Source organism: Asterias rubens, chromosome 1 (genome assembly GCF_902459465.1).
Source record: "Asterias rubens chromosome 1, eAstRub1.3, whole genome shotgun sequence".
Classification (NCBI taxonomy): Eukaryota; Metazoa; Echinodermata; class Asteroidea; order Forcipulatida; family Asteriidae; genus Asterias; species Asterias rubens.
Genome location: NC_047062.1, coordinates 33,093,007 through 33,114,199, shown reverse-complemented (window position 1 = coordinate 33,114,199; position 21,193 = coordinate 33,093,007). Strand labels below are relative to the sequence as shown.

At 37.2% G+C, this 21,193-nt stretch overlaps 1 protein-coding gene across 1 annotated transcript; it reads left to right on the top strand.

Moving 5' to 3' along the window:
* The first annotated feature begins 13 nt into the window (after nucleotides 1–13).
* On the top strand, nucleotides 14–20,160 carry LOC117295230 (DNA-directed RNA polymerase III subunit RPC6-like). Its single transcript, XM_033777768.1, has 8 exons — nucleotides 14–236; nucleotides 1,080–1,197; nucleotides 2,258–2,325; nucleotides 2,738–2,918; nucleotides 3,422–3,565; nucleotides 4,299–4,406; nucleotides 16,336–16,527; nucleotides 19,211–20,160. Exons 1-8 carry the CDS (start codon nucleotides 175–177, stop codon nucleotides 19,286–19,288), a joined length of 951 nt encoding a protein of 316 aa, XP_033633659.1. The 5' UTR covers nucleotides 14–174; the 3' UTR covers nucleotides 19,289–20,160.
* Nucleotides 20,161–21,193: the final 1,033 nt, after the last annotated feature.

Genomic DNA, 21,193 nt, shown 5'->3' with positions numbered 1-21,193 from the left:
ATACCAGTGAAATAGCATGTGTGTTTGTTGATAAGGTCGGTGCAAAAGTTACTGGAATTTTCTTTAGGAAAAGGAGGCCTTCTTTCAGCTTAAAATGTTGTAATGTAACTTTATTTCAGCTCAACGAAAAACAAGGGATTTAAAGGTCAAATCTGTAGTACAAATTACAATACAATGGCTTCGGATAATGTTGTTATAAAGCAGGAAGTGGCAGATGCCATGAATCTGGAAGAGCGGTAAGTTTCATTCATGATTCATCATCATCACTTTTCATTTTCCACCCTTCATTTTTTCATCAACTTTCAATCATCATAAAAAATAGGCCAATTAATTAGTTAAAGTAATGGGGGGATAATCTTCTGCACGTCGCTACCAATTTATCCGTCGTTAATTAACTCCAACACCACTACAGGATTTGTCACCAGTTCGCTACCCGCGTATTATTGTGGAGAGTAAATTTACTTTTTTCTTCAATAAAATAAAATAATTAAACAAAAGCCTACATTGCATGTACGAACTAATTTTGTTGGCATGATGATCGATGATATTGGTGGTGCAGTTATTATTCATTGTTAATAAAAGGTGTGCAAGCTAGCAAGCATGATGAGGCGATATTCTTTGCTCACTGTACCACCAGTACTAGTAGGCAGCAGAAGCTAAGACATTGGCAATAATTGGCGCATCTCCTCTGCCGGGAGTATTTTGGTTGCTGAAATTGAGAAATTACTAACTAGTGTTAGTGTTAAAAAAGTATTGCAGAAGAAAATCCTTTTCAAATTGCCTGTAAAATTTCCTAACTAAATGGATCTCAAAATGCGTCACTGGTGTTGTGAGGGTGCGAACAGAGTTCAATAAGGTGTTTTATGTCACAGCTACAGCAGCTAAGCAGCAAGCGAGCTTCATTAGGCGGGTACTACACATGCACACTGTGACTAGAATCTGACAAAGTTTGCATGTACCCTCTCACTCACTCTCAGGTGCTACACGCTTATTAATATTATACAAAAGAGCTAATGCATAATAGACCTATATATTTTTATATAATAAGTCAACTCTTTCTTGTTCATTGTTTGTTGCAGGATTCTTGATATGTGTAAAGAAGAAGCTAAGGGTGTACCAGATGCTTTCATTAAGGACCAGTTGCCTCATATTGACGCTCAACAGAGAGTTAAAGCCATCAACAGATTACTCTCTCTGGTAAGTAAGCATCGTCAGTGTCTGCTCAATAGACTCCTTGTCACAAGCCCATAAACAGTCCCCTCACTGAGGTGAATGAAGAGCTATCAGTGGCTGAGAGATGTGTGTAGAGCGTACATGCATGCAGGTAACAATGTCGGCTAACTGCAAGCGGCCTATTGAAACAGTCTGAGTGTGTGGGTAGCCAAGTAAACTTGATGCCAAGTCGTTAAATGTTTGTAGTGGCGATAGCGTAATGGCTCTCACATGACTTTATTCTCCAAAGACTACTGCTCCTGTGACACTTCTGCTCTCATGATGACAGCAGTAGTTTGGAGCCAGCAGTCTTTTGCAAGAGCAGTAAAGTCAAGTGAGAGCCGAAAGTTAAAAACAATTAACGCCTTGTTCACAAGTCTAGAAGTTATGTGGAAAAATTACTGTCTTGAAGAGGAAAAAATTAAAGTGAATGGTTTTTTAATTCATCTTCCAATAAAAGAAGTCTGCAGTTTTTTCTACCAAATTTAAAACTTGCTTTAAAGGGAAAGTACACGTTTGGTAGTTACTCAAAACAAATATTAACTTAAAAACTGACTTGGTAACGAGCATTGGAGAGCTGTTGATAGTATAAGACATTGTGAGAAACGGCTCCCTCTGAAGTGGCATAGATTTTGAGAAAGAGGTAATTTCTCAATAAAATAATAAAATACTTCTAGCCAGAAGTCTTTTATTCCTGAAAGCACACAAAGGTGTTTTTTCTCTCATCATTTACTCGCAACTTCGATGACCATTTTAGGTCAAATTTTCACAGGCTTTTTATTTTATGCTTATGTTGGGATACATCAAGTGAGAAGACTGGTCTTTGACAATTACCAAACGTGTACCTTCCCTTTAAAAGATTAAAGACTCATGAATTTATTAAAAGTCAGAACAATAAACACTAAAATTATTCAGGCATGCCAATGAGTTATTTTCCCTGAAACTTGATGAAAAATGGATTTCCATGTCTAAATGCAGCGAACTCATTATTTGGTATGAGTTAGGAATCATTTTAACATGTAGTGATTTCTTTGTGTCTTACCAGGGGCAGATAGATCTTGTGAAGCATGGATCTGAATTGCTGTATCGTCTGAAAGATCCATCCTCTATTAGGTGAGTAAATAAACATGGGATGGAGGTTGTAACATATTTTGTTTGCACTAACACAATGTGTATATTTGCTGGGTAGATTATGTTCTTTTTAGAATTTGTCTACATATCTACATAGCAAGACAAGTTCTCACAGATGAGAAGTTCACACAGGTATATGACTACTGACTGGCACCCCTTGAACAACAATATTAACAATAGGGCGACCGCCAACATTAGGGCTCTTATACTTAGCCCAGGCGGTAGAGTGCTGGCACGTTAATAAGGCGGTCTCAGGTTCAAGTCCTGATCTGTCTAGTCAATTTTTTCTTGGTCAACACAAAACTAACATGTTGTTATGACAACTATTGATTAAAAGTGCAGTTACTTTTGAAGGCATCTTATCTCATAACACAATTGTCTTGTATCTTTTTAGTAAAGTGAAAGGAGTTGACAACCAAGAGAGACTGATATATCAGATCATTGAGGATGCAGGAAATAAAGGCATCTGGATCAGAGATATTCGTCTACGAAGCAATCTCCTTCTTACACAACTCAATAAGATCTTGAAGACATTGGAAAGTCGCAGTCTTATTAAGGCTGTTAAATCTGTTGGGGTAAGTTTGTATTTTTCAATTCGTTTCATTTATTTTAATCTGGTTGTTCATCAAGTTATTAAGTCAAGGACTCTCAGAAAAGCGAACTTATCACTAAACTAGCCAGGAACCCCATGGAGAGAAGACAAGGAAGGAAGTGTCAGTTTAAGATGTTTGAGGAAAACCTTAGAGATTTATTCTGGGGAAAACTTATGCAGTAAGGTAGGGACTGACAACTCAAGTGTCCTCAGCGTGTTTCAAACCAGGGTCCAAGAGATGGAAGGCAAGGCAAGATACCACTAGGCCAACCTGACCGCCCAATTTTATTAGATGAATTTAATGATCATACTGTTATTTTTCAAATAACAATTTTTAGAAATGCTTGTATGCCGCTGCCTACAAATGTAGTAATAGTCTTGGAACACTTATGTATCAGTATTGAAAAAAAATGAATTCTGGGTCTGATTTTCTGCCATAAATGATCCCTAAATATTTGTAACATTTGTCATCGTGTTTATTTTCAGGCCTCAAAGCGTAAAGTTTATATGCTTTTCAATTTGGAGCCAGACCGATCGGTTACTGGTGGAGCCTGGTATAGTGATCAAGACTTTGAGTCGGAGTTTGTGGAAGTTCTCAACCAGCAGTGTTATAAATTCTTACAACAGAAAGTAAGTTTATTGATACTCGGTAGAAACAACACTCAAATCAAAATCTTGATACTTTGTTTGTGTAAGGTAAAGGTAGTTTTTCCTAAGGGCACCTGTATGAGGGAAATTTAAATTTGAAATGAAACATTTCGAGGGGCATGGAGGCAATAGACCAATCCATTAAGCTCCGCCCCATTGCGTATGACCAATCACAACCCATTGCACAACCAAAAGTCTGACACTATAAAAGTCTGACATGCGTGCGCGTATGCTTGTCGCGCGCGGCAGAGTTGTGCACAATGACATTGGAGAGGCTCACGTTCTTGCTCACACGTGCGTCGTGGGCGGAGCCTGAAGGATCGGTGTATTGCCTCTGCTGCCTCTATGAAGTATCAGGCCTGCATAAAATAAATTTGTTGTAAACATGATATTTTCTGATAAATAAAGTGTTTGTTGTGAAATTTTGTTTATGTTTTTTGACTGATGGCATTTCATGATGTCGGACCTGAAACTTCATATTTAAGAGGGCAAGACCATTTTCATTTAGCAAAGGGAAGTTCTATTGGAAAATCTAAAGGTCTATGAGAAACTTTTGAAGGGGCACCAACACTAATGCCAAGTCCAGGGCATCAGAGGCTGTGGTCTCCGTGTAATCCCAGACATGTGATGTTTCTCAAGAGTAAGTGGCCGCCTCACAAATTTACTCTGCCTTCTTTCAACAACTCTGAGTTGTATTTATTTCTGACTATTCCAGGCGGACCTAGCCTCGGAATCCAATCTGGATCCGATCTTAAGAAGGAATCAATGTTACGGATCTTCAGATGATGTCTGGAAGTTTATACGTGAACTTGGGATTAGTAAGGTAAGAGCTTGTTGCTTCTTCGTAGTAGAGATACTTCGATTGAAAATTATTGGCTTCACAACCAGAATTTATAAATGTTTCTTTTGTCACCTTCATGGTTTTGTTCTCTTTGTGTAAACTCAAAGCTCTATGCCTGTATCACAATATGATGATTTCTTATTGAAAAGCTAAGAAAACAAGGTTGAATGCTATATAGAGAGGACCCTTCCATGATAATATTAAACAATCCTATTGTGGGTGAATGTGAATACCGCCCTCTGTTGGTGTTAGTCTGAGAGTGTTGTTCAGAACCTAAATCCAATATTATGAAGGTCACCAGAAGTTGACTGCTTGAAATGTTGTTATCCATGTGTTCTGCTTACTGTAGTTGTCAATTGATTTGTTTGCTTGCACAGACAATGGGCTTAGTCACCCCCCTGTGTGGGAGGTGATTCTAACCCCCCCCCCCCACAAGCATTCTAAGCAATAGTGACAGAATCCCCTGAAGCACATTTGTCCCCCACTAAAAATCATTGCTCTATAAAAACTCTTTACAAAACTGCTCTTCGTTCATCGATCTTTGAAAGATATTTTTAAAGTTTGAGATTTTTTTGCTTCAGCTCAGTTTTGTACCCGTACAAAGACCTACACTTCCGTTCCTATTGTAGGAAAAAGCAGAGCTCAAATTAAGTGGAAACATCCACAAGACCGCAGGGCATGTAGCTCTAAAGTTTTACTGGACCAGAAAATGTGTTACAAGAGCAGAATCAATGAGAAAAACTTACCATACTGTATCACAATTAAATTGTTTTTATTTGATCTTATGGGTCATTCTTTCAATACTCTTTCAAAGAAGTAAAATATATTTACCAGACTCAAAAGTCAACATTAAAAAAAAAAAAAAAACGCAATACTTGAATTGTCTAGAATAAAACACACATGGAGTTACCTGGCGACCTTAAATATGACATTGTTTGAACAAGACCAAGGACATGAATTGCAAGTCATGAATTATATCGAAGGTTATGGACACAACTTCCTTTGTTGACATTATTCTATACTGAAATACCCATTCTAGTTTGTCTAACATCCAATGTGCGATATATTACCCTTTGCTTCCTTGTGTTTGAAGTATGTCCGCAACGTGCACGTAGGCACACTCAAAAACTAACTTTGTTTACTTTAGAAAGAACAGTTTAATACAAGGAAATTAAAGTTGACAATGTTAACTTGGAACGCCACTGAAAACCCACAGTCATAAAATCTATAATATTAATTATTTAGACACCCGTTGGTAGATTTCTTAGAAAAAGAGTGCATCTTTGTTGACATTTAAGAATATTTTAGTGAATAAATAGAAACATTCAGAGACATAATGCAGGATGTTGCTTCATTTCTGACATACACTCCCAACACACTGTTTAAAGGATTTGGGTACTTTTTCAAAATGTCCATAGATTTACATTTCTTACAGGGTTTGAAGATAATGATAGTGGAAAGCTTGCCTTCAAACCTTACTTACTGAGGTGCTGTAGTTTTTGAGAAATGAGTAAAACAATGTTATGAAAATATGTTTGTAAATGATTTAAATAATTCTCGTCTCATGAGACGAAAATTATTTTCATGTTATTGTTTTACTCATTTCCCCAAAACTACAGCACCTCAGCTCGTAGTATTTTCAGGGAAGCTTTCTACTATCATTATCTTCAAACTGTGTAAGTTTAGTGTAAATCTGTGGACATTGTGTTTTTTTGTCCTACAAAAATTACCTAGACCCTTTAAAGGTAGGGCCATAGATTGTTTGTTTTTTGGTTAATATAATGCTGATTATTGACAAAACTATAAAGAAAGATACAATAAAAGTAACATGTGAAAGTGACGGCTGAATACAGTACTAATAGTTGAGAATACAGCAAAACATTTTCACTTTGTTTTTGTTACAAAAATGTCAAATCCATCCACCTTCAGCAATGTGACAGCAAGTACCAACCATTTCTCTGGCCAAAGACACCAACCCTTAGAAAACTGATCTCAGATTAAAAAGTTGTATTTCTTTATTCTTCCATTTATGTTGTTTATCCTGTTATATTTTGTATTGAATTGTATATGGCACATCCATCACAAGCCGGATGATGCCTCCATGTGCATATGTGGAAATAAATGTTCTGTTGAATTTAATTGAATTGAATTTAATGTCCAGAGCATTTACAGATGAAATGTTGCAAAGGATTCTCACTACCATTACCATCTCTAGATCAAGGAGGTTTTTGGTGGTGGGGGGTGGGGGGGTGTCATTACTAAAGTACATGGGTGTCATTCCTAAAGTACATGTATGACACTACACCCTTTGTGTTCACTGTTCATTTTGTGTAATATACTCGGTATAAAATTCTCCATTTGGTTTTATAACCACAGATACCACAATTGAAACCTCGCCTAAAGAAATGACCAATTTGTTCAGGGTTAATACAAGTACATGTATGACGACTCTTAATGTTTAGAAATCGTTGAGTAATGCCTTGCAGTATAAAATACTCCACATGGTGGTAGTATAAAGACGGATACCACACATCAAACTTGTCATGTCATTAAATCCCAGACAAACATGGAGTTTCTTGACCTCTCTTACCTTGACATTGTAACCCACATACCACCTGCTCTAAACTACTGACCTTAGACTGACCCCCATCTTACCCCCAGCTAGGCCCTAAGGACACCCTTTGACTCATATAGACTTCCTCTATAACAGCTCTGTCATGATCAGGGTAATTTGGAACAATGGGGGTCAGGTGGGCCAACTCTGGAGGGTCTGAACTTGTCACCCAAATCAAATTGAACAACATCTCATACTCTAGGTATTTGTCATTGTCTGGTTTCATTATTCATTTCTACAGCCAGGTCTCCTGTTATTCTTCATTTAGTTTGTCTGTCCTGTAATTTTGCATCTGCAAATTCTGGAAATTTGATTTGAAATTTGACAGTTTTGTTAAATTGGCTTAATGTATATTTAATTTTGTTTTCTATTTTGTTTTCTATATTTGCAGTATCATATAATTGAAGTGTCATATCAAAATCTACTATATTATTTTAACTTAGAAAATGAATGAATTACTTTGGAGACAACTCTTGGTCATTTCACCCAATCTACAAGGACAGCCCCAAATTATGCAAAGCCAATTTGTTAATGAAATCTATACAAATTGCACTACTACTGACATTAGTCCTGAACCGCATATTTATTTTTAGCTTCTCAATTTGTGTACAAATATATAAGAAATGTATAACCTACTTTGTAGACATTTTCCTGCTCTAGACTTACTTGTCTCTGAATGAACATTGTATGATTGATCTTAGAGTTTGTTAACCTCCCTGCTGATCATTAAATCAATGTCTCAGACTGTGTCATGAATATTCATAAGCAGCTACTTTCAAGTTGCCCTGGACTTGTCTCTGAACGAAGATTGTTTGTGAGATTGATCTTTAGCCCTATTCACACGGCAGCAGTTTAACAATGGTATGGACCCTTGCTTTTAAAATTTTAGCATGGTTTTAAAATGTAGTAGTTGTTTGAGTACAAGTTTTTACAAGAAACTTTGGACAGCACACAAATTGTCGTCCTCTTGCACGAGGTACATTTTGTAAAACTGTATAACCATGCAAAAATTTAGCAAGGGACCCTAACTAAATGGCTCTCGTGTGAAAGGGACTTTAGAGTTTGTTAACTTACCAGCTGCTCATTATCTCAATGTCTCAGACTTCATCTTGAATATTCATAAGCAGCTTCTCTCAAGCTGTGATAAGAATCCACAGCTCAAAATAGTCTGGTTCGGGGGTTATCGTACATGCATGTATTATCAAATACCTCACCATATTAAGCTCATACAACTAATCCCTGCGCCTGGCATACCAATCCTTTTATGGTGTATGTTTGATGGTCAAGGAGACCGATGTGTAAGACAACTACATGTACTTCTACTTGTACATTATAAATTCTATATTATATTCACATTACCCTGTAATAAATGACATATTGCCAATTAATGCTTTGATTTAAATGTCAAATAGTTTGCCTTGAGGCCATGCCTTGGTGTGGTATATCTGGCGAGTTGCCATGTCAACCAAAGAAGCTTGAGAGTGATACTAGGCTTTCTTAAGCCCGGTTCATACTTCCTGTAATGCGAATGCGAAGCGAATGTTGACGTCACAAATTCGTAACGAATAATTCGCAGCAGTTCAACTCTGCTCTACTCACTTGCGAATTATCGCATGAAGTATGAACCAGGCTTTAATAAAAGATGATCTTGCATAAATAATCTGTGTGGATTGCATTTACATATCTGTTTTATTGTTCACATCCAAAGCAATTTCAAATGTGTAGTTTTTATGAAATCAGAGTTATGTACTAGAAATTGGAAGAAAGATTCCTAAGTTATTCTACAGAACTTGGTAGCATTCAGGAAAGTTTTTAACACATTTTCACTTTTTCTTCTTGGTGAATACAGCAATTTAAAAAAAAGTAAAAATTCTGTCTTTTCCGTCGTTCCAATTAAGTTGTTTTAGCAACCCCTCTCATATTATAATCAGTCATCCGCTTTAATGCTTTATTTATAGTTGTAGTTAAAAAAAACCATGCAGCCATAAAGAGTAAAATTATATCTTTGCTGTGGAAAGTGGCACATGTACATGATACGTACAGACTGCTTTCTCATCCTGGCCGGACTGTCATTTCAATGGGATTGAAATATTGATTGATACTCCCTGAGTACATTGTTTCATGTTCAGAACCCTGAAATAAACATTGACAAAAAATGCCATGCAGAATCAATGTAACTGTAAAGCCTTAAAGGTAGGGTCATAGACTGGTAAATACTCAAACAATAAATGACCGTACTGGGTTAAAAGGAAACTGCATCTGTTGGTATGAACTATTTTGAGGAAGGATTCCTTTCAAAGTGATATTGGTTTGGATAATTTGTTAACCAATCTGAGAAACAATTCACAGGCCTGATACTTCAAAGAGGCAATGAAGGCAATTGCCTCCATGTTCCCCTGGTCAATGCCTTGGTGCCCTTGAAATGTACAATTTCCTCATAGGGTGCCCTTTACCAAGGAGGAAATGCCTTGGTTCTCTTGCCCTTTCAAAAACGAAGCCTACAGGCCTGGGTTAATGCTGGAATCATTTCCGAGATCATTATCAGGACTGTTTGAGAATGCTTTGGCTAGATGTGGTTGGTCACCTCGCATAACATGGATGGATTTGATGTTCTTTTGAAAATATCATGACAGTTTTGGTTTTGTTTTCACATCAAGTAGACACTGTATCCAGTTGAAATGTTTAAATGTGGATCTGTCTTTATACAAAATGTTGCCTACAAATCAACATTACTATGACAAAAAACAATCTAAAGGCACTGTAGTGTGTGTGTTTTTACTGGAATACTCCTATGGTCTGTACATTGAGCACAGACCAGCTGTTTTCCCTTAGCCAGACTGCCCTTAGCACCATGCATGCTAGACTTGGCTACCCTAGTCAATTGCCTCATGTACTCGCATCACTTATGCCTAGAGCACCTTGAATGTCAGAAATCTCACTGACTCCATTCGTTGCATCTCTACATCAGTTTGCCCACACTGCACATTGAATGCCAGCTGATCCCACATCCATCAGTGTACAGTTTTTGTCATTTCCATCTTCTTTGTTGCGGCAGAAATGAATGGATATATGTCCTGGGGGTAAATTGCTTGCCTTTTTATTAAATTTAAAGGCAAAGTATACCTTGGGTTTTGGGGACCGTTCCATTGTTTTAATCTTTCTATAAATGTAAATTTACCCAATCAGGCCTGTATGCTTCATTTTTGAAAGGGCAAGAGCACCAATCCATTTCCTCCTTGGTAAAGGGCACCCTGTGAGGAAATTGTAAATGTCTAACATTTCAAGGGCACCAAGGCAATGACCAGGGGGCATGGAGGCAATAACCTTCATTGTGTCTGTGAAGTATCAGGCCTGCACAATAAAACTAATATCCCATAAATTTCATTTAAAAAAGTGGTCATGTTTTTGAGTAATTGTTGAAAATCCTGAGTGAATTTCCATGATGGAAGAATAAGCCCTAGGAGAAAACACAATCTGAGAAGCTTTACCTACAGTAATGATTCTCAGATTTAAACTTCGGTGCATAACCACATATCTTTGCAGTGAAATGTTTCTTAAAATGATTGATACTATCAAACGCTGCTGTAGACTGCCTTTATTTTTAAGAGTAAATACCAAATGTTTACCTTCCCTTTAATATCAGAATGTGTCTTCTACAGAGCCTTAGGAGTTTTCTTTCTCCGATCGTCCATAAATAATTATGCAAATTGCTGCTTTGTGCCTGACGCCCTCGTATCCAAAGAGCCTAGTCTTTTATTCCAGACGTATTTTTATGTTTTTGTAAAGTCAAGTAACATGGATGGTTGTTGTCTAACACAGTCTAAGTTTAAATCAAATCATTGCAATCATTGTGATTTTAAGAGATTGAAACTTGTTCTTTGTAAAAATAACCCTAAAAACAACAATGATTTTTAAGGCACACAAAAAATATGTTTCCTGAATTGAATGTTGATTCAAATTAGCCCCAGCTATTAATAGATTCAAAGCACCAAGATGAAATAGAGTAAGAACAACTACAGTAAAATATTTCACTCTTTGCCAGTAGGAGGAAAACAAATTTCAAAATGTGTTGTCGTGAAATTGTTATAATTTTCCGGAAATGTGGTTAAATAATGCAGAATGTTTTCCAAATACTAAAGAAGTTGGAAGTCTGTGGTAAAACACGTATCTTAACATCAGTGTCAGGTAAAATGCAATCAATCTCAGCGGCTGACCCAGTATTTGATAACCCAGGGTCTTAATTGAGTTTGTGACATATAGCGATGAGATGGCAAACAGTTTGGGTACAATTATGTTTTGAAGACTCATGAGCTTTAAACCTGAACTTGGCATCCAGGGTTCCTAAATCACAAGTGTTTGTCTAATACTGACTGGTACCTTTTAACCTTTTTGTGTTTGTCTGCCTTTGGAAGTATTCCAATCCCTGTTAAAACAAATGCACTGAAGGAGTAAATAACACGAATTTGTGCATTTTATAAGGACCTGGATACCATAGTAAAGTTTTACAGCTACGATGTGAGATTTAAACCATGTAATTGAAGTATTTTTCATGCAATGTTTATTTTTTGATGCTATCTTCATCCATGCTTCATCCATCTATAAAAACATTAATGGCCTCCCTTTAATTGAAGTTCCATTTAGCTTTATTAATTTCTATTTATCATTTCTTCTTTGGAGATTGTGTAGTAGATATATAATAAAGCTTGATACATACATGTTGTACATAATGTGACTGAAAACTAGCCACCAAGGCCATGTCTTCATTACGCATTGCTGGAAGCATATTGGAGGTGTGTTTTCATGTCTGGTTAGATACAGGGAAACACTACAGTCTTTTTTGCCTGAGATGTGAAATATAACACTGGTTGGTCTGTGCTAATAATTGATGCTAGACATCTATTGCTATGGAGATCGGTAGAGACAAGGAAGATGCACACTTCCTAAGGCTATAAAGGGCCTTTGTTAAAATGTCTGCAGGTCAACAAATTTACCGTTTCAAGAAAGAGAAATCTTTTTAGAATGTTAACATCATACAAAAGTTTTCTAAAACAAGACTTGATTGAATTTTTTTTTAAATATGAAGTTGTTTGAGTCAAAGCAGAACCTGGGTGGTTGGGTTGGCATAGTGGTATCTTGCCTTGCCTTCCAGCTTTCGTACCCCGGTTCAAATCCCAACAGGGTAACCTATGTGGATTAGGTTTTCAGTCCCTGCATGACTGCTTGGGTTTTCCCAGCAATAATTCTCAGGGTTTCCGTTCAACAGCTAAAACTGAAACTTCCTTCCTTGTCTTCTCTCCACTGGGTTCTTGTCTAGTACAAAGATTAAATTCGATTGTTTAGTGGTCCAGGGGCCGATTTCACAAAGGTCTCAAATTGATCGTAACTTCAAATCAATCGTAGTTGCTAAGTAAAGTGTGATGTTACAATACAAATCTCTATGGTGATACTGAAAATTTGTCTTGCGATGAATTTTATTGCTTTGTGAAATCGGCCCCTGGGCTTCACAACCAGAATTACTATTATAAATTCAAAATAAAAAAGAGACCCATGCCTCGTTTGTACTAACAGGAACTAAAACAAATCAAAACATCTCCTCTAATTTTTTTTTCAAATTGATCCCAAACCTTCATTTGATAGTTCCTTTTAGGAATGTTAGCAATTCCTTTTCATGGCAACTTCCCTTACTGAAACCACGTGAGGATGTGTGAAATTTACTCTCAATTAGTTGATACGTTTCCGTGCTGTCATGTTCCAGTTTTATATTTACACTAGATGTATCAGACAATGCTATAGGATTCCAGTCAGGCCAGCCTATTGATTTGACATAGCTACACTGTAGAACTGCATGCATCCATTGCATCATAATATGCCAACACTTGAAGCATAGAAAACATTAGTAGACAAATCAATGATGCATCCTGAATACTGAGTCAGCTGCCCTTTCTACAGGACGCATGACTGACTGAGTTGGGCCACATTGAACACAAATTCTAAGGACAGAATATTTAACCTGCTTGGAATGTATTAATTTGTTGTTCAAACTAAAAGCGAGCTCATATGCCAATATTAATAACAATGCCAGAGTGTAGCGTACATGTATATCACCAATGAGGTGCATGTAATTAAGGCACTTCAACAAAGAGAAACATTTAAGACAGGACCAAAAGCTTTCAACCCATCTGACAGATGAAGCATTAATGGCTAAGTGTCTTGCTTAAGGAGACATGTGTCAAGACAGGGACTCGAACCCACACTCTGCTAATCATAAAGTCAAGTGCACTTTAGCACTTGACCGCTCAGCCATGACCACCCACAATAACTGGACCCAATAGTTGAACCATCACCCATAATGGTTTTTATGGTTAAACAAATAATTCATATTTTGTGGGTAGTGAAGGGGTAAATGAGCTATACTTTAATTTTAGAAGACAATTTTAAGGTTCAATAATAGCCACTTTCAAACAAAATTCAGGGAAAAAAAACCATTTTGGCAGGAATTTCCATTTGATAAATCCTCTTTAACACAGGCTCTGTGTGACATTGATATGACTCTAAATGTCAGAATGCTTGCTCCACGTGCCTCCATCTTAAATTATTCAGGGTTACAACATTGAATCAAAGTCATTGCCATAGTAACGGTTACGTAGGAATTTCCATTGTCAGCTTTTTTTGCAATCCTTCAAGAGACACTGTCTTTACTCTGTCTTTTCTGGTTTTCTTTCATCTGCTTTTGGCTTTTCTGCGTTTTTATTTTAGGATTTAATCAAGTCAAGGTTTAAGTCAGGATCTGGTAAAAGCGTCTCCAAATTCACCAGAGACTTAAACACTGGGTGTCCAAACTGCTCTCTTACAACACATTTACATGTAAATGACATTAAAACGGGATGGCCAAATCTAAAACAGGGTGTCCAAAAGATACCCCTCTGGCTAACACTATGCATCAAGTCTATTTTTGTAAGTTAAATTTGATATTATGTAATTTTTGCTTGTTTGTACTGTTTGTTTATGTGTGATAGTAAGAAATGAAACAAAATCTATGAAAATACAATTTACTGGACAAACGTTCAGCTTCACTTATACCCGTTATCATCACTGACGCAAAATCTTGGCAACCTTGTATAAAAATTGCTAATTGCATTTGACTGTTGGTTAAACAAGATCCATTCCCTCTCTCTGTTCACTATCCTGAAAGTATCCATTAATCAGATAGAAACAATATAAAGGCAGAGTGACCTTGTCATATTTTTAATGGAGGTTTATTTATGGCAATAACTAAAACAACTTCAAAAACTACTTCATGTACTTCATGTGCCCCCTGGTCATTTCCTTGGTGCTCCAGTAGAAATTTAAATTAGGCATTTTCTCCTTGGTAAATGCCACCTTATGAGGAAATTGTGAATTTCTACTGGAGCATTTCAAGGCACCAAGGTAGTGACGATGGGCATGGAGGCAATCACCTTTGTTGAAGTATCAGGCCTGTTTTCATAGTTCATAGAATCTCACTCCAGCCGTCGATTTCACAAAACTCTTCCTAACTTAAGACTAATCTTAGGACTTGAGACTAGTCCCAACCCTGCACTGTAGCATGCAGACCTTAAGATTAATCCTAACTCGTCCTAACTCGTAATAAGACGAGTCCTAACTCTTTGTGAAATCAACGGCTGGACCTTGTCATTAAAAATTCGGAAAGAGTGAATCAGGCTTAGGATGTGACCATTTTGAAAGCACCATAGAGCAAGCTTCTTGGTGTATTGAAGGGGGAAACACTCAGCAGCTTCACTAGGTCAAGGTGATATCACCGGCTATAAATGTCAGTCAATGACAGTTATGAGCAGAAAATGACGTCCCTCGTAACTGATTGTCCCTCATTAATTGCCATCCTTGTTTACATCAAGTAAAGGTTAAAACCTGATGTATATTAACATTGTTGTAAATGATAACGTCTTTCCTAAATCATGTCATCTTCAGAGTTTTACTGTCCCTCGGTCCTCCCTCAGTCTCGTGAGAAGCCTGGCACCACCTCCTTAGATAAACCATCATCATCTTTAAGACATGTCGCTGTACATCATTCAGATACTTTAACTGTAGTTGACTGCCTATAAACCCATCATCTATGTCCCTCAGTCCTCTTCATCTGAAGCTTGACACTGCCTCCTTACATGTACCATCATCATCTTTAAGACATGCAGCTGTATATCATTCAGACACTTTAAAGGAGTTTGTGTATGGAAGCGAATTTATGACCAATGTTGCTTTAATGCGTGAATGAATAACAGCATGCACTTTCAAGTGTCCCATCATTGGAGGACACGGGGGGGACATTTCTAGTCTATGGAAACATAAAGGCCTCGAACTGGGAATGATGAAATTCAATAAACAGATGGTAGGCTCATTCTGATATGAATTATGAATATGGATTTTATTCTGTATTTAGCGATGTCTGTATTGTTCTAGTCCATCTAACAGTATGGGATTAGCAATATAAACAGACAGCTCTGTGTCAAAATATGTATTTTCAGTTGGCCTTGGAAGGGTTAAAACATAATGGAATGTTACCTGTTAAAGTGTATGATTTTGTTTCCCTCAACCATAAAGCAATTAACATGATAAGCTACAGCTATAGGGTACATGTAGGGTTCCCCAAAATATGGTCAAGACTTACTATACAGTACTCATATGGGTCAATGTGGCAGGCTGCCAATGGTGCCCTTGCATGCCTGCAGCTTAAACCTGTTGTAGCCACAGTCTTAACAATTAACTGTGAAAAATTACACTCCCAAATTGTTTTTATTATAAGATCGTATACCTAGGTAATCTAATCCACCATTATACAGAAATCTAATCACGCCCCCCCAGATCAACTGATCAGACTTCTTTCCCCTTTGCCCAGACCTCATCTTGTTTTCACACCAAATGTCCCCCTTGCTGATGGCTCTATCTTCACAAAATATCCTTGTGGATTAGCTTTTCTAAAGAATTGTATCTCAGAAGACTGCTGTCTTATTACCACCTCTACCACCTTCTTTCGACATCCAGAAGATGCTTGTATATTTGGTTTGCGGTAACACCATGTTTATTGCTTGGTAGATCATGTTCTTTTGAGAACTTGTCTTGCTTTATGTTCTACTTCTGTGGATTTTTCAGAATTCATAAGACGTAGATTTTCAGAATTCTGTAAATTTTTCAGTTCTGAAAGGAACTGTCATGCTTATTCGGCTGGGAATCGGCTGGGACACTACCTTCGCTAGTAGATGCTCCTTGTTTAATCTAGTTTCTTTGGTCATTATTATTATTCAGGTTGAATTAGCAGTTGAAGACATAGAGACCATCTTGAACACCCTGATCTACGATGGTAAGGTGGAGATGACAGTCTCATTAAGAACAGGTGCAACGTCTTCCGGAACACCAGGTCAGGTCAAACTGTATCGAGCCATCCAGCCATTGACCCAGTCTGCTGGACTCATGAAAGTCCCTTGTGGAGTCTGCCCAGTAAGTTTGAACAAACTCTTTCAAATTCTCTCTACAATTGTGCATATAATTGGGTGTAATGATGGCTAGGATTATGAGATGGGATGTTTGATAAAACATTCTTTCTGTATATTGAATGCTTCTCAACCCAATTGACCTGCAATAGAAATCAAGAATGTATTTTCTTTGAATCCCAGCCAAGTAGGTAGCCTATTGATTTTTGAAATAAACCCAACTTTCCATATTCTGATCAACAAAATTAAAATGAAAACCTGATAATTGAATGTTGAATGTTATTCGAAATATCTCCCTAATTGTTGACACATAATCTCCCAGATTGCAAAATGCAAATCTTGGCATCTCATGTCATTTGCACATTCTGTGACTGGTGTCCTGCCCATTTCCGCTTGACACTTTAGCAGGAGATTGTTACAGGCAGTGGACACTATTGGTAATTACTCAAAATAATTATTAGCATTAAACCTTTCTTGGTGACGAGTAATGGGGAGAGGTTGATGGTATAAAACATTGTGCGAAATGGCTCTCTCTGAAGTGACATAGTTTTCGAGAAAGGAGTAATTTTCCACGGATTTGATTTCGAGACCTCAGATTTAGAACTTGAGGTCTCAAAATCAACCGTCTAAACGCACACAACTTTGTGTGACAAGGGTGATTTTGTTTTCATTATTATCTCGCAAGTTCGATGACCGATTGATCTCAACTTTTCACAGGTTTGTTATTTTATGCATATGTTGAGATACACCGACTGTGAAGGCGAGTCTTTGACGATTACCAATAGTGTCCACTGCCTTTAAGCAATGAGTTCTCTTATGGTCTCTTTGATTTCCTTGTACATTGTAGTTCTAGGCCTGGTAGTAGTTCGTATATATTACATGACGGTTGAGTTCAGTCAAACCAGCTTGGTGTCACATCTACTGCTCTAACTAGCGTGTACATTTAGCTTATTTTGTTTACTCCTTAAATATTCAACCCTTTTCAAGTTGAAATTGAATACTGATCTAGCCATGTTATCGGTTATTTAAAGAAGGCGTAGGAGTGTTTATAACCAGTACTGCCATTTCTAGCTTCATCGTAGAGTGTGAATGAGATAAATGTACATAGTGACAATGTTTGAGCAGGTTGTTTTGACTGGCTATGTCCATATGCTACGCAGCTGTTTTATTACAATCTTTACACCGATGCATTATGAATTGAATGGACAGAGAGACATAATAAAGGATAATATATTGAAGTAGGAATTCATAAACTCACTGGAATCAATACCTTGGGTCTGTATTACTACAGTAGTGGCACATGCAGTGCCCCTCTCCCCACCCTAGGGGCATATGGGGACTCTTTCAATTGTGTGTTTTTTGTTTGTGTCTCATAGGGGCAAGTGAGGGGCAAGGGTTCTGCTCCTGCCCCCGCCCCCACACCACTGAGGAACTGATTGTCAATGTTGGTTTTTTATTTATTTTTTATTTCTAACCATATTGTATATGAGGGCATACAACTCGTTAAGGGGAGGGACATTGAATATAAATGGAGGGGCACATCCCCCTCTATGATAGCCTTACAAAATTGATTCAGAAAAGGTTGTTTAAACCAAAAACAAAATGCACTTTCACCATGTTTACAGCAAGTTGCTTCTCTCAGACTATTTTAGTCTTATCAAGAAGGGGTTAGAGATGCTATAACATAGGCCGTGTGTTTGTTGAGTTGTCTGAGGGTATAAGTCAAACAGTCATCACTGCCGAGTCTCAGTCGTGACAGTGCATGCATATGAAACACGTACCTGTACAACTTGAACCTGTCCATGGTACACTGTATAGTGCATGCTGTGTTTATTTGTGGTTTCGACAGTTAAGTAAATAAGGTTGCTATGGGTACCTCACCAGTCATAGGTTTAACTTTGTGGTATAATCTTGATGAAATATAATCAGTTGAACTTGAAGAGATTGGCAGTGTATTTGAAGTGGAATTTGGTGTTTTGTCAACAAAGCTTTGTTTAGCCAACAATGAGCCTTAAAAAGTAACAATGCCAGTTTTATCTTCTTTTTTTGCAAGTTGCCAAAGGTCACTGCACGTTTTTTGTTGGTAATTTGTTTTCACAAGTGACTAACACATCGCAATACTGGTGGACTGATAAGCAAACTTTGTTGAAGTTGTTCTTGTTGAAAATCCTGAATGAATTTCAACATTAATTTGTTCATCATGATAAAGTTTCAAAGTTACTTTTTGAAACATTGCTTGTCCTGCTTTCTTTGCAGAGCAGTGGAAGCTATTTCATTTGTTAATAATTAGTTTTATACAATTTTGTAAAAATAAATGATAAAGTTTAGTTTAATTCTGGTTAAATTTATGTATGAGAATGAGAGTTATTCTTTCTGACTTATTTTTGTAAATATTTGATCTTGTCAAAACATGACAACTCATTTGAAATAATGGCTGTGGCTGCTGAATGTGCCGTAGCACCTTGTAAACCCTTATAAGGTGCTACATAATTGGGTTCCAGAATTCATAACTTCCATAACCTATCTTTCTGTAAAAGTATACTGAATGCCTTAGTACCTTCCTCGATACAAGCTCTATATGAGACTTTTATTTTATTTTTTCAAGTGGCCTGTTTCCTTTGTATACAGATTACACCATGTTATTTTGTAAGACCTGGTGTTAATCCCATGTATTATTCCCTTCCCCCAAGGTGTTCAGTCAGTGTTATGAAGGAGGAACTATATCGCCATCTACGTGTGTCTATATGAAAGAATGGATGGATTACTGAGCATCAAGGTAAAGACTTGATGGAAGATGAGATGACCTCCTTAAGGCGATGCTCATTAAGGATTCAAGGACAACCTCTTGGTCAGTGAGGTACATGAGGAAATCGAAATGCCTTCAAGATGCCTCCAATCCAAGTAGGATGTGATCTCTGATAGAACAGTGCAGGCCTTGAATTTCACTCTTGAAGGAGCGCAGCAATTTTCCTCTGGTAAGCAGCACTTCTTTGAGGACAATTTTAATTTGTGTAGGAACTTTGTGGAAAAGGACACCGCAGCAAAAGCTCACGGCACAATGGGTGTTGTGGGTTATTTTGAGACCTGCAGTGCAAGAAGTGGGAATTGCTTTTGAGTTTATGAGAAGAAAACTCACAGTGCTTCATAAAGGATGTTAGCACAGACTTTTGGACCCATGTGTCAATATCATCAAATAACTGTTGTGGAGGGGGCAACAACAGTATCGTCATGAGCGCCTCACATAGCAATTCTGATGAAAGAAGTTGGATTGGATTGGCAGGAAAACCTTTACCCGCTAAATGAGATTGAGACTTGCCCTAGTCCTCTGGGGGGTCGTTAGAATGAGGTTTACATCCTCAGAGTCTACAAAGGTCAAAGGTGAAAAAGGTTGACCTGACTGATGCTCTTGGATCCGGCTCAAGCATCATAACAAAGACTGCTGCGCAGTAAAAGAGGGGACATTTTATTGACCTTAGACACAAAGGATTGTTAATTTTACTTTTTGACATTATTGCCCCGAGTCTGCAAGTCTTTATCATGTATTTAAAATAAATATGTACCTTCTAAAGGTTGATATGAACTTTTAGTTTAAGGATTAATGGAAAGGTTGAAACTATTAAAACACTTTAGAAAAGCGAAATCAATTTGTTTCTTTTATTGTATTCTTGTCTAGGTCTACATCTAAATGTGGGAATTTTAGTTGTGAGTGAAGGAAATACTTCATGTTTTAAATGAGTCCTTTTCTTTCTTTAATTTAAAGCATTATGAAGAAGTGGATTTGCTTATTGCTAACCACACTTAAGTGAGGAACAAAATGTTATGACGAGTTGTTGCTTCTCTTTTTTAATTTTTACCTCAGAAGCAAAGAAGATCATTGGTGCATTTCTGAACAATTTTGAAATGTTGGAACAAAAAGTTGTACACCAATTACAAGGAACACTATGGAAAGGTAAATATCAGAGTATAATGAGTCTTATAGAATATTTCGTTATTTATTATTTAATTAATGAAAACCCAAAGGCACAATTTTGAACCCCAAACCAAGGTAAAACTTGTTGAGGTGTTTGTTTTGGTCGGTCAAAACAGTTTTGTGGAAAACACATTAAAATGTTTACACCTTACTATTCTGAATGAGTCCGAAAAATATGCCTTCTCACAACCAACATAGTGAAACAACGATGTGTAAACCCTGGGCTTAAAGGGAAGGTACACTATTGGTAATTGTCAGAGACCAGTCTTCTTACTTGGTGTATCCCAACATTTGAAAATTTGGGCTCAATCGGTCATCAAAGTTGCGAGAAAATGATGAAAGAAAAAACACCCTTGTTGGACGAATTTGTGTGCTTTCAGATGGGAATAAAATACTTCTAGCTAGAAGTCTTTTATTATTTTAGTGAGAAACTACCTCTTTCTCAAAAACTTCGTTACTTCAGAGGGAGTCGTTTCCCACAATGTTTTGTACTATCAAAAGCTCTCGTATGCTCTTTACCAAGTCAGTTTTTAAGTTAATATTTGTTTTGAGTAATTACCAAACATGTACCTTCCCTTTAACATCACAGAGCTGCTCAAATTGCTTAACAAATTCTACAATTCACAAAGCCCCTTTGCAAGAGAAACAATCATAAACATAGTGACCTAAATCCAATCAGATACAATAAATACCAAGGACCAAT

Excerpts from the sequence above, each read along its gene's own strand:
- LOC117295230 (XM_033777768.1), top strand. The coding sequence starts at position 175 with ATGGCTTCGGATAATGTTGTTATAAAGCAGGAAGTGGCAGATGCCATG. Across the intron at positions 2,919-3,421 it reads AGGCTGTTAAATCTGTTGGG|GCCTCAAAGCGTAAAGTTTA; the intron begins GTAAGTTTGTAT and ends GTTTATTTTCAG. Across the intron at positions 4,407-16,335 it reads GTGAACTTGGGATTAGTAAG|GTTGAATTAGCAGTTGAAGA; the intron begins GTAAGAGCTTGT and ends ATTATTATTCAG.